At 44.0% G+C, this 13,146-nt stretch overlaps 1 protein-coding gene across 3 annotated transcripts; it reads left to right on the top strand.

Moving 5' to 3' along the window:
- Nucleotides 1–314: 314 nt before the first annotated feature.
- On the top strand, nucleotides 315–2,187 carry LOC125537948 (uncharacterized). Of its 3 annotated transcripts, none has more exons than XM_048701262.1 (3): nucleotides 315–494; nucleotides 797–878; nucleotides 1,051–2,187. In XM_048701262.1, exons 2-3 carry the CDS (start codon nucleotides 797–799, stop codon nucleotides 1,875–1,877), a joined length of 909 nt encoding a protein of 302 aa, XP_048557219.1. In that variant the 5' UTR covers nucleotides 315–494; the 3' UTR covers nucleotides 1,878–2,187. The 3 variants fall into 3 exon arrangements, with proteins under 3 accessions (XP_048557219.1, XP_048557220.1, XP_048557218.1); XM_048701263.2 differs by having other exon boundaries at nucleotides 404–581; XM_048701261.2 differs by having other exon boundaries at nucleotides 417–573.
- The last annotated feature ends 10,959 nt before the right edge of the window (nucleotides 2,188–13,146 follow it).

The following is a 13,146-nucleotide window of genomic DNA, read 5'->3' as shown; positions in this document are numbered from 1 at the left end:
ATGGAAGGACGCGGCGATTATGTTGCGGGTGGCAGCCGCACGGAGGAGCAGGTGATCAAGGATTTTCACTTGGATACTAGTCAAATTTTGCTTTGTGTTTTCTGAGTTCTCTCCCATTGGGTGGGAGGACTAGATTTAGACACGAGTCAGGATTACTGTTGCCTTGCCGTGTACCCTCATAACCGAAGGGAGAGCAAGAAAACAACCACACTGAAGAGGGATCGGCAAGATCTTAATCCCTTCTTCGTAAGCCAAAAGGAACTTCTGAACCGAGCAGAAAAGCAAGAAAACGAGAGGAACTATCTGAAAACGACCAAATCGTCCTTTCCACTGGAGGCGCGATCGGACGGACCAGACGGGACATCACCATTTTTTGGCAGCCTTCGGCGTACCCCCAACATAAAGGAACGCATGGTTCACCTCTCCCTGCTCATCCTCCTCCGTTTCTCCACTCGCCCATGGGCACTGCAACCTTCATGCTCCAGAGCTGAGAGGTGAGCTTTATCGACCCCACCACCACCACTAGACGTTTTTCCTTTAGTTGCTGCAGAGCTATTCGTGCTAATCCACGAGGTAAGCATGTAAGCAATGTTGACACTTACTAGTTTTTCTTATTTTCAAAAGCATTCGATATGTTGCTGAGCAGAGCAGCTAGAAATTTCAGAAATGATGGACACATGCTAGGATTGCAGGTTTTCGGTCGGTGCGATATAACGATCAAATGAAAATACAATTTATATTAAAAAAAACTATGATTGCTTTGCCGGGCTGTTTTCATCTGTGTGACTTTTTGCAGATGAGTATACTGGTGATTACGGTAGACCTGCAATGCTGCCGCTGCAAGAAGAAGATCAAGAATGTCCTCGAGTGTCTCAAAGGTAAAACCAGGGCCCATTCTTGCACTGGGAATGGTATCTTCAAAACAAGGAAATTGTTCCAGATTTGCTATTTGTAGTGCTTTTCGATGAAACTGCACATAACAGTTCTTCTTACGTAAGATTGATCATAAGAGGATTCATGCAATTAACAAGTCGTGTTTGCGTGTAACAGAGGATTACTGCATCGAGAAGATTGAGTACGAGGACAAGGACAACAGGGTGATCGTCCGTGGGAAATTCGACGCGGACAAGCTCTGCAAAAAGATCTGGTGCAAGGCCTGCAAGGCCGTCAAGGAGATCGAGATCGTAAAACAATGGCCGCCACCGCCGCCGCCGCCGCCCCCATGCCCAGACAAGCCAAAGAAACCACCATGCGCATGCACATGCCCGCCTCCGCCTGACCCGCCAAAACCATGCACATGCACATGCCCGCCTCCGCCCGAGCCGCCAAAACCATGTCCATGTCACCCGAAGCCATGCCCGCCGGCTCCTGAGCACAAACCATGCAAACCTGAGCCCAAACCATGCCCGTCTGAGCCCAAACCATGCAAACCTGAGGCCAAACCATGCCCGGCTGAGCACAAACCATGCAAACCTGAGGCCAAACCATGCCCTGAGCCGGAAAAGAAAACAACGCCGCCGCCGCCGCCGCCGGCGGCCAAACCAACATACAAGTTCGTGCCATACCCGTACCCGGTGCCGTACCCTATGCAGTGCCAGAGCTCGCCGTGGAACTGCCCTCCGCAGCAGTGTCACTGCTGCCCTGCCGAAAAGCCACCGGCCCCGCCGCCACCGCCTCCCCCACCGCCGCCGGACCCCCCCAAGCCGGAGCCCTGTAAGTGCTCGCAGTCGCAACACCCCTCTCACGGTGGCTGTGGCTGCGGCAAGCCGCCTGCTAATTGCTGGCCGCCGCCCACCTGGCCGCCGCAGCAACCCTGCTTCATGCCGCCACCATGGTTCACGGAGGAGAACCCATCGGATGCCTGCTCCATCATGTGATGATTGATCTTGGATTACTACGATGAACAACCCATGGACTGCACTGATGTGGTGCTGCCACGTTATCTGCACCGCCTAATTTTTTTTACCATGCATCGAAAATCCGAATAATGCGAGCCTTAATAAACTAGTCCAGTGTTACTTCTGTACGTCTACGAGTTCAGCTGTTCAATATACGTTCGAGGAGGAAGATGTGTCATGTAATCATTTTTATTTGTGGATGTAATTTAATTGATATGTTGTACATGTAAATCCTGTTTTATTTGTGAACGTGATTTTTCTTTTGAGAATATTTGTGAAGGTGATTTAATTTATCCTTTTTTAGCGAAAGTAATTTATTGATCTGTTGTACTATTGATAGTCCACAATGATGGAGGGTGTTTACCAAGCGGTCAAAAAACTTGCAATGATGGAGGGTGCTTGTACGTCCTATAGCGCGGGTCCTTCTTCACCGGCACATATCATTCTGCTTCCCACCAAAACACTATTTCTGAGTCGTGTACCGATTTTCTTTCTTCGCTTTTGGGCATGTGATGTACCATTGCCTTGGACCTTGGTAGAACTCCTTTCATTTTCTTAGCACTTGGATAATTTGTTGTACTGCTATGGTCGATGCTTTATAATAAAGGGAGGTTTTATTTAGCGAATAAAGAGAGGTTGTCATAGACCTTTTTTTTAGTTTCCTTGCACTTGAATAATTTGTTGTTTGGCAGTGGTCGGTCCTTATATATAAAGTGGAGTGAAAGTCTATTTTCATGAAACACTGTTTCTCACAACATAATGATGATGGATGGTTCAACTCGTGTACAAAATAATGATTTTTTTCGTTTTTGTTTGACTAATTTTTACATTTCTTTTTTAATTTGGAACATTTTTAAAATCCAGTATGTTTAAAAATATTAGTGAACATATTTTGATTCAGCGAAGTTTTTCAAATAAGTTGTTTTTCTCAAGCTAGAATTGAAGCGAGCAGGAAAAAAACTAAGTAAGCGGAGCAGGGATCCGAGCCGAGCGGGCAAGAGCTTCATGGACCGAACAATGTGAGCGTTATAGCAGCAGTTCCATGGTCTAAGCATGGAATAGGAACTCCCAAGAAGCTACACGATCACCACTGGCTGACACTGAACCTGAAACATGCAAGGACACCACAGGTCCACAAGCATGCATCAAGTAACTCTACTGTCTTCTTAGAACAAATACCAACTCTAAAAACAGCCCAACATGGTATACGAATAAAAAAACGCCGCCATGACATAATTATGACCCAAGCCAACACAAATAAAATTATAACGAAAAAACTGACTACAATAACCTGCTAGAGAAAAAAGAGTTAATTCCATTCCCACGAGTGAAAAACAGTGCAACGAAGCGCGCGTTAGCCTCTAGTGGGATTTAAAGTTGGGTGGGCTGGTCTACCATAATAAATCCATATATATTGGGATATATTTTATATAAATCAAAAAAAGTTATTGTACATGTGTAGCCACGTGCAAACACACGATATGATACCATCCAATTTGACACCCAACTAAACTCGGTCCAGACCCCTCTTATCACGAGTCAACATCAATGGCATACAATTCTGATCTAAGATGGATAGACAGATTGTGCAGGTCAGTGGCCAACAACACACGAAGGCACAATAGCCCCATAACACAAACATGAGGTCGAGCTGAGCAGATAGGTAGGTATAGGGTGGTATTCAGGATTAAGGACAGTCATTTACTTGCATTTTCTCATCTAGCTACAAAACATACATATGTATCCAAGTATTATATAACATCAGACCATCAGTCATGGGTACTAGTTCACTAGTGTAGTAGGAAAGACTAGAAAAAAGTCCGTATCATCACAGGGTTTAACACTCATATAATGACAAGTAATGCAGTGGGAAAGACTATTGCACATGCACATAAGTTTATAATTTTCGTGAGATCATGCATATAAATTTGTAATTTATAGTAAATCACCCCTTCTACATTCTGAAGCTCATCCAGGACAGGGAAGACTATGGATCCCCGCAGGGGCTAGGCACCTGAGCGCTGTCATGTTGAGAGAGTAATCCTATTTTTTGACGGCGTCGTACTTGTATGATGGGTTATGTTGTGGAGCCGATGTAATGGACTATAAACTCTTTCTTTCTTAATTAATTAGTGAGACAAATCTTTGTCTCGGTTAAAAAAAATACAGTTGCAGATAGACATACATCTACTAACAATACTTTGTCTTGTAAGTATATGTAAAGATATACTCCTTCCGTTCCTAAATGTAAGTCTTTGTAGAGATTTCCAGGGGCGGAGCTCTGTTAGGGCTAAACAGGGCCATGGCCCGCCCAGGAATTTCACCAAATTCTTTTACCTATGTGTTGTTCCTAGTTCCTAGCCCAGTCCACGCAACACACAGCACGCCCATCCCCTCTCGTCTCATACTCGCACCGTACACAGACGCACAACGTCTCCAATTCCCCATCCTCTCAGATCTCTGTATGTGCTTATGATTCAGAATCTGCTGACTTCATCTTGTAAGATTCAGAATTAGAAAAAAAACACCCTTTGGCCCGCCCAAAATTTTCTTTCAAGCTCCGCCACTGGAGATTTCACTATGAACCACATACAGATGTATGTAGATGCATTTTAAAAACAGATGCATTCATTTTGTTCCGTATGTAGTCTATAGTGGAATCTCTACATAAACTTATATTTAGGAACGAAGTGAGTAGTTACAAACAATCCACGTGGAATAATGAAGGGCCAACTTTTTTGCATGTCCTTTCCCTCCCAAATCGTACTTTCCACGGGAAACAATGAAGGACCAGGACTTTTGCAATTTGGATTTGTGCACTTGTTCCTTGTTTGATGTCCAGTGTCCACGGACCAGCGCGTCCTAGCTGCTATGGGATCCCTGTCTAGCGCGACGGACCAGGGCGTCCTAGACATTTGTTTCGTTTTCCCTTGGGGCTTCAATCGGATTTGGACTCCCTACCAACTCCACCGAGCTAAATTGACACTCTTGTCTTTATACATACGTCGTTTTTTCTTTTGCGGGGAATATACATACGTCGTTGACAGTATCGTACGAGCTTATATCGCAGGTCTCCCTATCTATCTAGGTAGAATTTAACAGAAAAAACTACCACAATTCGGGCAAAGTGACCCTCATAACTACTCCTACCACGCTACAAAAAGTCCTATGAAACTACTACCATTTTTTGTATTTTTGTTTTTGCTCAAAACTATCACTTTTGATAAGGTACCGATTCAGGCATTTTAAGCCGGATTATGACAGCCCAGGGGTGGCCCATCTGTCAAGTCTGACACGGCATTGAGTAGTTTGACCGTCAAGTTGTATGTGGGCCCCACCCATCAGAGTCAACCATTATCTCTATGACATTTTAATAAATTTGTGGGCACCCCAGTACATGTGGTCACGGCGAGTGGTAGTGTAAGCTTGACGGAGGGAGGAGCTGACGGCCACTACAGCCGGCCGCAAGGAGGCCGCCGCCGGGATTCAAAGGCCCACCTGACTGTCTTCACCAAGATGAAAGACGCCGACAGGCATGGATCACAGACGGTGCCTTCAAACACTTTGTGCTTCGGCTCCAGTGGCAGCTGCAGAACGGACGCATCCACGTGGTCGTTCTCCCCTCACCGCTGAAGTTGCATCCGCTATGGCAACCGTAACTACTGGAGGTGACGGACACGGAACGACGTGCTCCCCGCAAACCCGTCGTCCCGTCTGGAGCCCGACTCAATTGGCTCGATGCTAAGGGACATCTGTGACCTCATCCGCACTAGCAGAGCCCTCGCCACTTCACACACTTCCCGTGTCCAGCAACAAGTGGTTGGCATCAACGTGGTGTCGTTCATTTCCTCTCGGAGAGGGGCTCATTAGCTACATCAATATGGAACCGTTCATGTGGGCCACCTCCCCGGTAGCTGCTAAGCCGGAGATGGTGGTCGTGGACTGGCTTGGCAAGGCTCTGCACTTGCCGGAGAGCCTCTTTTTCGTCGATGGCGGCAGGGGCACTCTTTTGGGCACCTCGTGCGAGGCCATCACCTCGAGGAACATTGGGCATCGGGGCTGGATCGGGGCATCGAGGCTCAATTGATGCTGGGTAACTAAACTAGTGGATTTTTTTATTAAGACAACCATGTGGGTCCCACATGCCATAACGCTCAACTTAACGGTCAACCAAACAAAGTTGACCTTGTGGCGCCACGTAGAACTGACCGGTGGGCAAATGTTGTCACATCGGGTTTAATTTTAGCCCAATTAGTAATTAACTCGTGGTGGTAGTTTTTAGCAAAAAAGTAGAGATAACATGGTGATTTTGCAGGACATTTTGTAGAGCCTGAGAGACACCTACCTGAACTGTGATAGTGTGTTTTTTAAATACGTTCTAGTCCTCACTATTTTTCATTTTTTTTTCATTCGTCGGCGCGTCCTTTGTCCGTCACCTCTCTTCGGTTTGTCAATTCCTATTTGCCGCTCAAGGCGCTATTTATAAGCAATTCTGTACATCGCGCACACCTACAAAGGAATGGCCGACCCATATAGGTTGCGTTCTTTTACATAAACATCAACCATCCGGTTTCGTGAAAGCTTCTAAATGCTTCCAAGCGGTTTTGTGAATCTTCTACGAGCTTCCGACCGCGGTTTGTTTTCTGATTTTATTTCTTTTCTTTGTGTTTTTTCCTTTTTTTTGTTTTTGCAAACTTTTTAACTGTGTTTTTCTAAACTTCATGAACTTTTTCCATGTTTGTGAACTCTTCTCAGATTTGTGAACTTTTTCTAAAATTCATCAAAAAAATTGAAAATTCATTGTTAAAAACAAGTCATGATTTTTTTCAAAATCGTGAACGTTTTTCAAATATTCAGGTTTTCTTAGAAAACAGGTGCCTCTTCACGACTTTGCAAAATTCACATTTGGTTTTTAGAAAAAACTTATGTTTTATCAGAACCAACCACTATTGTTTTTTCTTCTGGAATGGGAGCAACGAATGAGGATTTTTTAGGGCAAGTCATGTTTTCTGCTTTTTTTAGGGAAGGTAGTGGACGGGCAAGCGCAGGCGAGAAACTATCCTAAGCGGCCGGCCCAAGTGTTGCTGAAGCGAGCGCCAGTTCCAAACCAGCGCTGAAGGCGCTAATTACAAGCACTCGTGAGGATCCTATTCCCATAACTGACACATATCGCTTACAGCAACGCGTAAGACAGCGATTGCATACTGAGGGTGCTCCTCTAGGACGACTCCTTACCACATGCGAAGGGATCAGTCGAGACATGAGAGTGTTTTTCGTCCGGTTTTTGAAACTTCAATCTGCTTCTAGGAGATTCCATATGTTTTTTTTTCTTTTTCCTACATTTTTTTGTAATGGTTTTCTTTCTGGGTTATTATTTTCTTCATGTCTCTTTTGTTTCCTTCTTCTTTCTCTATGTCTCATTTTTTTCGGTTTTTTTCTTCTTTTTCTTCCATGTTTTTTCCTTTCTTTTATTTTTTTGCAAAATTTCAACTAAATCAAAAAAATTGATCTTTTAAAAAAATCATGTTTCCAAATTTTGTTCATTATTTTAAAAACATGCTTGAAATTTCAGAAATTGTTAGTTTCAAAAATATTGTGCTTTTTCAAAATAAATCTGAATTTCATAAATTGTTCACATTTTTAAAATGTCATGATTTAAAAAATCCAAACAGGTTTTGTATTCATGGATAGTTTTCAAAATTTGAGAATTGGTTTGGAATTCATGAAAAAAATTGAACTCATGAAGATTTATTATATACACATGAACATTTTTGGAATCCGAGTTTTTTTCCATTCACAATTTTCTTAAAATTCATGATCGTTTTTGAATTTATGATTTTTTTATTGCACGAGCATTTTTTGTATTTGCATGAACATGTTTTGAGATTGCAAAAATCATCCAACATTTTTTAAATTCGTAATTTTTTTTAAGATGTGAACATTATTCAAATTCTTGAATATTTTATAATGCATTAACATTTTTTCAAATTCATGAAATTTTTTGAACTCGTAAACTTTACTTGAATTTGTTAATATTTTTCTATTCACTAACATTTTTGCATATGCATGAACATTTTTTGATTCATGAACTTTTGTTTTCAGATTTTCCAAACATTTTGAATTTGGAACTTCGTTTCAAATCGATGAACCAATTTTTCAAATTAGTTATGATTTTAAAAATTCGTAACAAGGAAAACAAAAGGTGAAACGAAAGAGGCAAACCAGTACGTGAGGGATGTTGGAAATATGCCCTAGAGGCAATAATAAAATGGTTATTATTATATTTCTTTGTTCATGATAATTGTCTATTGTTCATGCTATAATTGTGTTATCCGGAAATCGTAACACATGTGTGAATACATAGACCACAACACGTCCCTAGTGAGCCTCTAGTTAACTAGCTCGTTGATCAAAGGATAGTCATGGTTTCCTGACTATGGACATTGGATGTCATTGATAACCGGATCACATCATTAGGAGAATGATGTGATGGACAAGACCCAATCCTAAGCATAGCTCAAATATCGTGTAGTTCGTTTGCTGTAGCTTTTCCGAATGTCAAGTATCATTTCCTTAGACCATGAGATTGTGCAACTCCCGGATACCGTAGGAGTGCCTTGGGTGTGCCAAACGTCACAACGTAACTGGGTGACTATAAAGGTACATTACAGGTATCTCCGAAAGTGTCTGTTGGGTTGGCACGAATCGAGACTGGGATTTGTCACTCCGTATGACGGAGAGGTATCTCTGAGCCCACTCGGTAATGCATCATCATAATGAGCTCAATGTGACCAAGTGGTTGATCACGGGATCATGCATTACGGCACGAGTAAAGTGACTTGCCGGTAACGAGATTGAACGAGGTATTGGGATACTGACGATCGAGTCTCGGGCAAGTAACGTACCGATTGACAAAGGGAATTGTATATGGATTGATTGAATCCTCGACATCGTGGTTCATACGATGAGATCATCATGGAGCATGTGGGAGCCAACATGGGTATCCAGATCCCGCTGTTGGTTATTGACCGGAGAAGCGTCTCGGTCATGTCTGCATGTCTCCCGAACCCGTAGGGTCTACACACTTAAGGTTCGGTGACGCTAGGGTTGTAGAGATATAAGCATATGGTAACCCCGAAAGTTGTTCGGAGTCCCAGATGAGATCCTGGACGTCACGAGGAGTTCCGGAATGGTCCGGAGGTGAAGATTTATATATAGAAAGTAAAGTTTCGGCCATCGGGAAAGTTTCAGGGGTAATCGGTATTGTACCGGGACCACCGGAAGGGTCCCGGGGGTCCACCGGGTGGGGCCACCTATCCCGGAGGGCCCCATGGGCTGAAGTGGGAGGGGAACCAGTCCCTAGTGGGCTAGTGTGCCCCCCTTGGGCTTCCCCCTGTGCCTAGGGTTGGAAACCCTAGGGGTGGGGGGCGCCACCCTTGCCTTGGGGGGCAAGGCACCCCCTTGGCCGCCGCCCCCCTAGGAGATTGGATCTCCTAGGACCGGCGCCCCCCTAGGCACCCTATATATAGTGGGGGAGGGAGGGCAGCCTCACCCAAGCCCCTGTCCTCTCCCTCTCCCTCCCGTGACACTCCTCCGTCTCCCTGCGCTTGGCGAAGCCCTGCCGAGATCACCGTTGCTTCCACCACCACGCCATCGTGCTGCTAAATCTTCATCAACCTCTCCTTTCCCCTTGTTGGATCAAGTTGGAGGAGACGTCTTCCCAACCGTACGTGTGTTGAACGCGGAGGTGTCGTCCGTTCGGCACTAGGTCATCGGTGATTTGGATCACGTCGAGTATGACTCCATCAACCCCGTTCTCTTGAACGCTTCTGCACGCGATCTACAAGGTTATGTAGATGCACTCCTCTCTCCCTCGTTACTAGATGACTCCATAGATTGATCTTGTTGATGCGTAGAAAATTTTAAAATTCTGCTACGTTCCCCAATAGTGGCGTCATGAGCTAGGTCTATGCGTAGTTACTATGCACAAGTAGAACACAAAGCAGTTGTGGGCGTCGATATTGTCAATTTGCTTGCCGTTACTAGTCTTATCTTGATTCAGCGGCATCGTGGGATGAAGCGGTCCGGACCGACCTTACACGTACGCTTACGTGAGACTGGTTCCATCGACTGACATGCACTAGTTGCATAAGGTGGCTGGCGGGTGTCTGTCTCTCCCACTTTAGTCGGATCGGATTCGATGAACAAGGTCCTTATGAAGGGTAAATAAAAATTGGCAATTCATGTTGTGGTTTTGGCGTAGGTAAGAAACGTTCTTGCTAGAAACCTATAGCAGCCACGTAAAAACTTGCAACAACAATTAGAGGACGTCTAACTTGTTTTTGCAGCAAGTGTTTTGTGATGTGATATGGCCAAAGGATGTGATGAATGACATATGTGATGTATGAGATGATCATGTTCTTGTAATAGGAATCACGACTTGCATGTCGATGAGTATGACAACCGGCAGGAGCCATAGGAGTTGTCTTTATTTATTTATGACCTGTGTGTCAACATAAACGTCATGTAATTTCTTTACTTTATTGCTAAAGCATTAGCCATAGTAGTAGAAGTAATAGATGACGAGACAACTTCAAGAAGACACGATGATGGAGATCATGATGTCATGCCGGTGACAACGATGATCATGGAGCCCCGAAGATGGAGATCAAAAGGAGCAAATGATATTGGCCATATCATGTCACTATGTGATTGCATGTGATGTTTATCATGTTTTACATCTTATTTGCTTAGAACGACGGTAGCTTAAATAAGATGATCCCTCGTAATAATTTCAAGAAAGTGTTCCCCCTAACTGTGCACCGTTGCGAAGGTTCGTTGTTTTGAAGCACCACGTGATGATCGGGTGTGATAGATTCTAACGTTCGAATACAACGGGTGTAAGCCAGATTTACACACGCAATACACTTAGGTTGACTTGACGAGCCTAGCATGTACAGACATGGCCTCGGAACACGGAAGACCGAAAGGTCGAGCATGAGTCGTATAAGAGATACGATCAACATGAAGATGTTCACCGATGTTGGCTAGTCCGTCTCACGTGATGATCGGACACGGCCTAGTTAACTCGGATCATGTTTCACTTAGATGACTGGAGGGATGTCTATCTGAGTGGGAGTTCATTGAGTAATTTGATTAGATGAACTTAATTATCATGAACTTAGTCTAAAATCTTTACAATATGTCTTGTAGATCAAATGGCCCACGTTGTCCTCAACTTCAACGCGTTCCTAGAGAAAATCAAGCTGAAAGATGATGGCAGCAACTATACAGACTGGGTTCGGAACCTGAGGATCATCCTCATAGCTGCCAAGAAAGATTATGTCCTAGAAGCACCGCTAGGTGACGCACCTGTCCCAGAGAACCAAGACGTTATGAACGCTTGGCAGTCACGTGTTAATGATTACTCCCTCGTTCAATGCGGCATGCTTTACAACTTAGAACCGGGGCTCCAAAAGCGTTTTGAGAGACAAGGAGCATATGAGATGTTCGAAGAGCTGAAAATGGTTTTTCAATCTCATGCCCAGGTCGAGAGATATGAAGTCTCCGACAAGTTCTTCAGCTGTAAGATGGAGGAAAATAGTTTTGTCAGTGAGCACATACTCAGAATGTCTGGGTTGCATAACCGCTTGACTCATCTAGGAGTTAATCTCCCGGATGACGCGGTCATTGACAGAATCCTTCAGTCGCTTCTACCAAGTTACAAGAGCTTTGTGATGAACTTCAATATGCAGGGGATGGAAAAGACCATTCCTGAGGTGTATTCAATGCTGAAATCAGCAGAGGTGGAAATCAAAAAGGAACATCAAGTGTTGATGGTGAATAAAACCACTAAGTTCAAGAAAGGCAAGGGTAAGAAGAACTTAAAGAAGGACGGCAAGGGAGTTGCCACGCCCGGTAAGCAAGCTGCCGGGAAGAAACCAAAGAATGGACCCAAGCCCGAGACTGAGTGTTTTTATTGCAAGAAAAGTGGTCACTGGAAGCGGAACTGCCCCAAATACTTAGCGGACAAGAAGGCCGGCAACACTAAAGGTATATGTGATATACATGTAATTGATGTGTACCTTACCAGTACTCGTAGTAGCTCCTGGGTATTTGATACCGGTGTGGTTGCTCACATTTGTAACTCAAAGCAGGAGCTGCGAAATAAGCGGAGACTGGCGAAGGACGAGGTGACGATGCGCGTCAGGAATGGTTCCAAGGTCGATGTGATCGTCGTCGGCACGCTGCCTCTACATTTACCTACGGGATTAGTTTTAAACCTCAATAATTGTTATTTAGTGCCAGCTTTGAGCATGAACATTGTATCAGGACCTCGTTTAATTCGAGATGACTACTCATTTAAATCCGAGAATAATGGTTATTCTATTTATATGAGAGATATGTTTTATGGTCATGCTCCGATGGTGAATGGTTTATTCTTAATGAATCTCGAGCGTAATGCTACATATATTCATAGTGTGAATACCAAAAGATGTAAGGTTGATAATGATAGTCCCACATACTTGTGGCACTGTCGCCTTGGTCACATAGGTGTCAAACGCATGAAGAAGCTCCATGCAAATGGACTTTTAGAGTCTCTTGATTACGAATCATTTGACATGTGCGAACCATGCCTCATGGGTAAAATGACCAAGACTCCGTTCTCAGGAATAATGGAGCGAGCAACCAACTTATTGGAAATCATATATACTGATGTGTGCGGTCCAATGAGTGTTGAGGCTCGCGGTGGCTATCGTTATGTTCTCACCCTCACTAATGACTTGAGTAGATATGGGTATGTCTACTTAATGAAACACAAGTCTGAGACCTTTGAAAAGTTCAAGAAATTTCAGAGTGAGGTTGAGAATCAACGTGACAAGAAAATCAAGTTCTTGCGATCAGATCGTGGGAGAGAATACTTGAGTCACGAATTTGGCACACACTTAAGAAAATGTGGAATAGTTTCACAACTCACGCCGCCTGGCACACCTCAGCGTAATGGTGTGTCCGAACATCGTAATCGCACTCTATTGGATATGGTGCGATCTATGATGTCTCTTACCGATTTAGCGCTGTCATTTTGGGGCTATACTTTAGAGACTGCCGCATTCACTTTAAATAGGGCTCCGTCGAAATCCGTTGAGACGACACCGTATGAATTATGGTTTGGGAAGAAACCTAAGCTATCGTTTCTAAAAGTTTGGAGATGCGATGCTTATGTCAAGAAACTTCAACCTGAAAAGCT

The sequence above is a fragment of the Triticum urartu genome, chromosome 2A (assembly GCF_056163025.1).
Source record: "Triticum urartu cultivar PI428250 chromosome 2A, HENAU_Tu73, whole genome shotgun sequence".
Taxonomy (NCBI): domain Eukaryota; kingdom Viridiplantae; phylum Streptophyta; class Magnoliopsida; order Poales; family Poaceae; genus Triticum; species Triticum urartu.
The sequence above is the reverse complement of the archived record's forward strand: the minus strand, read 5'-3'. Positions and strand labels throughout refer to the sequence as shown.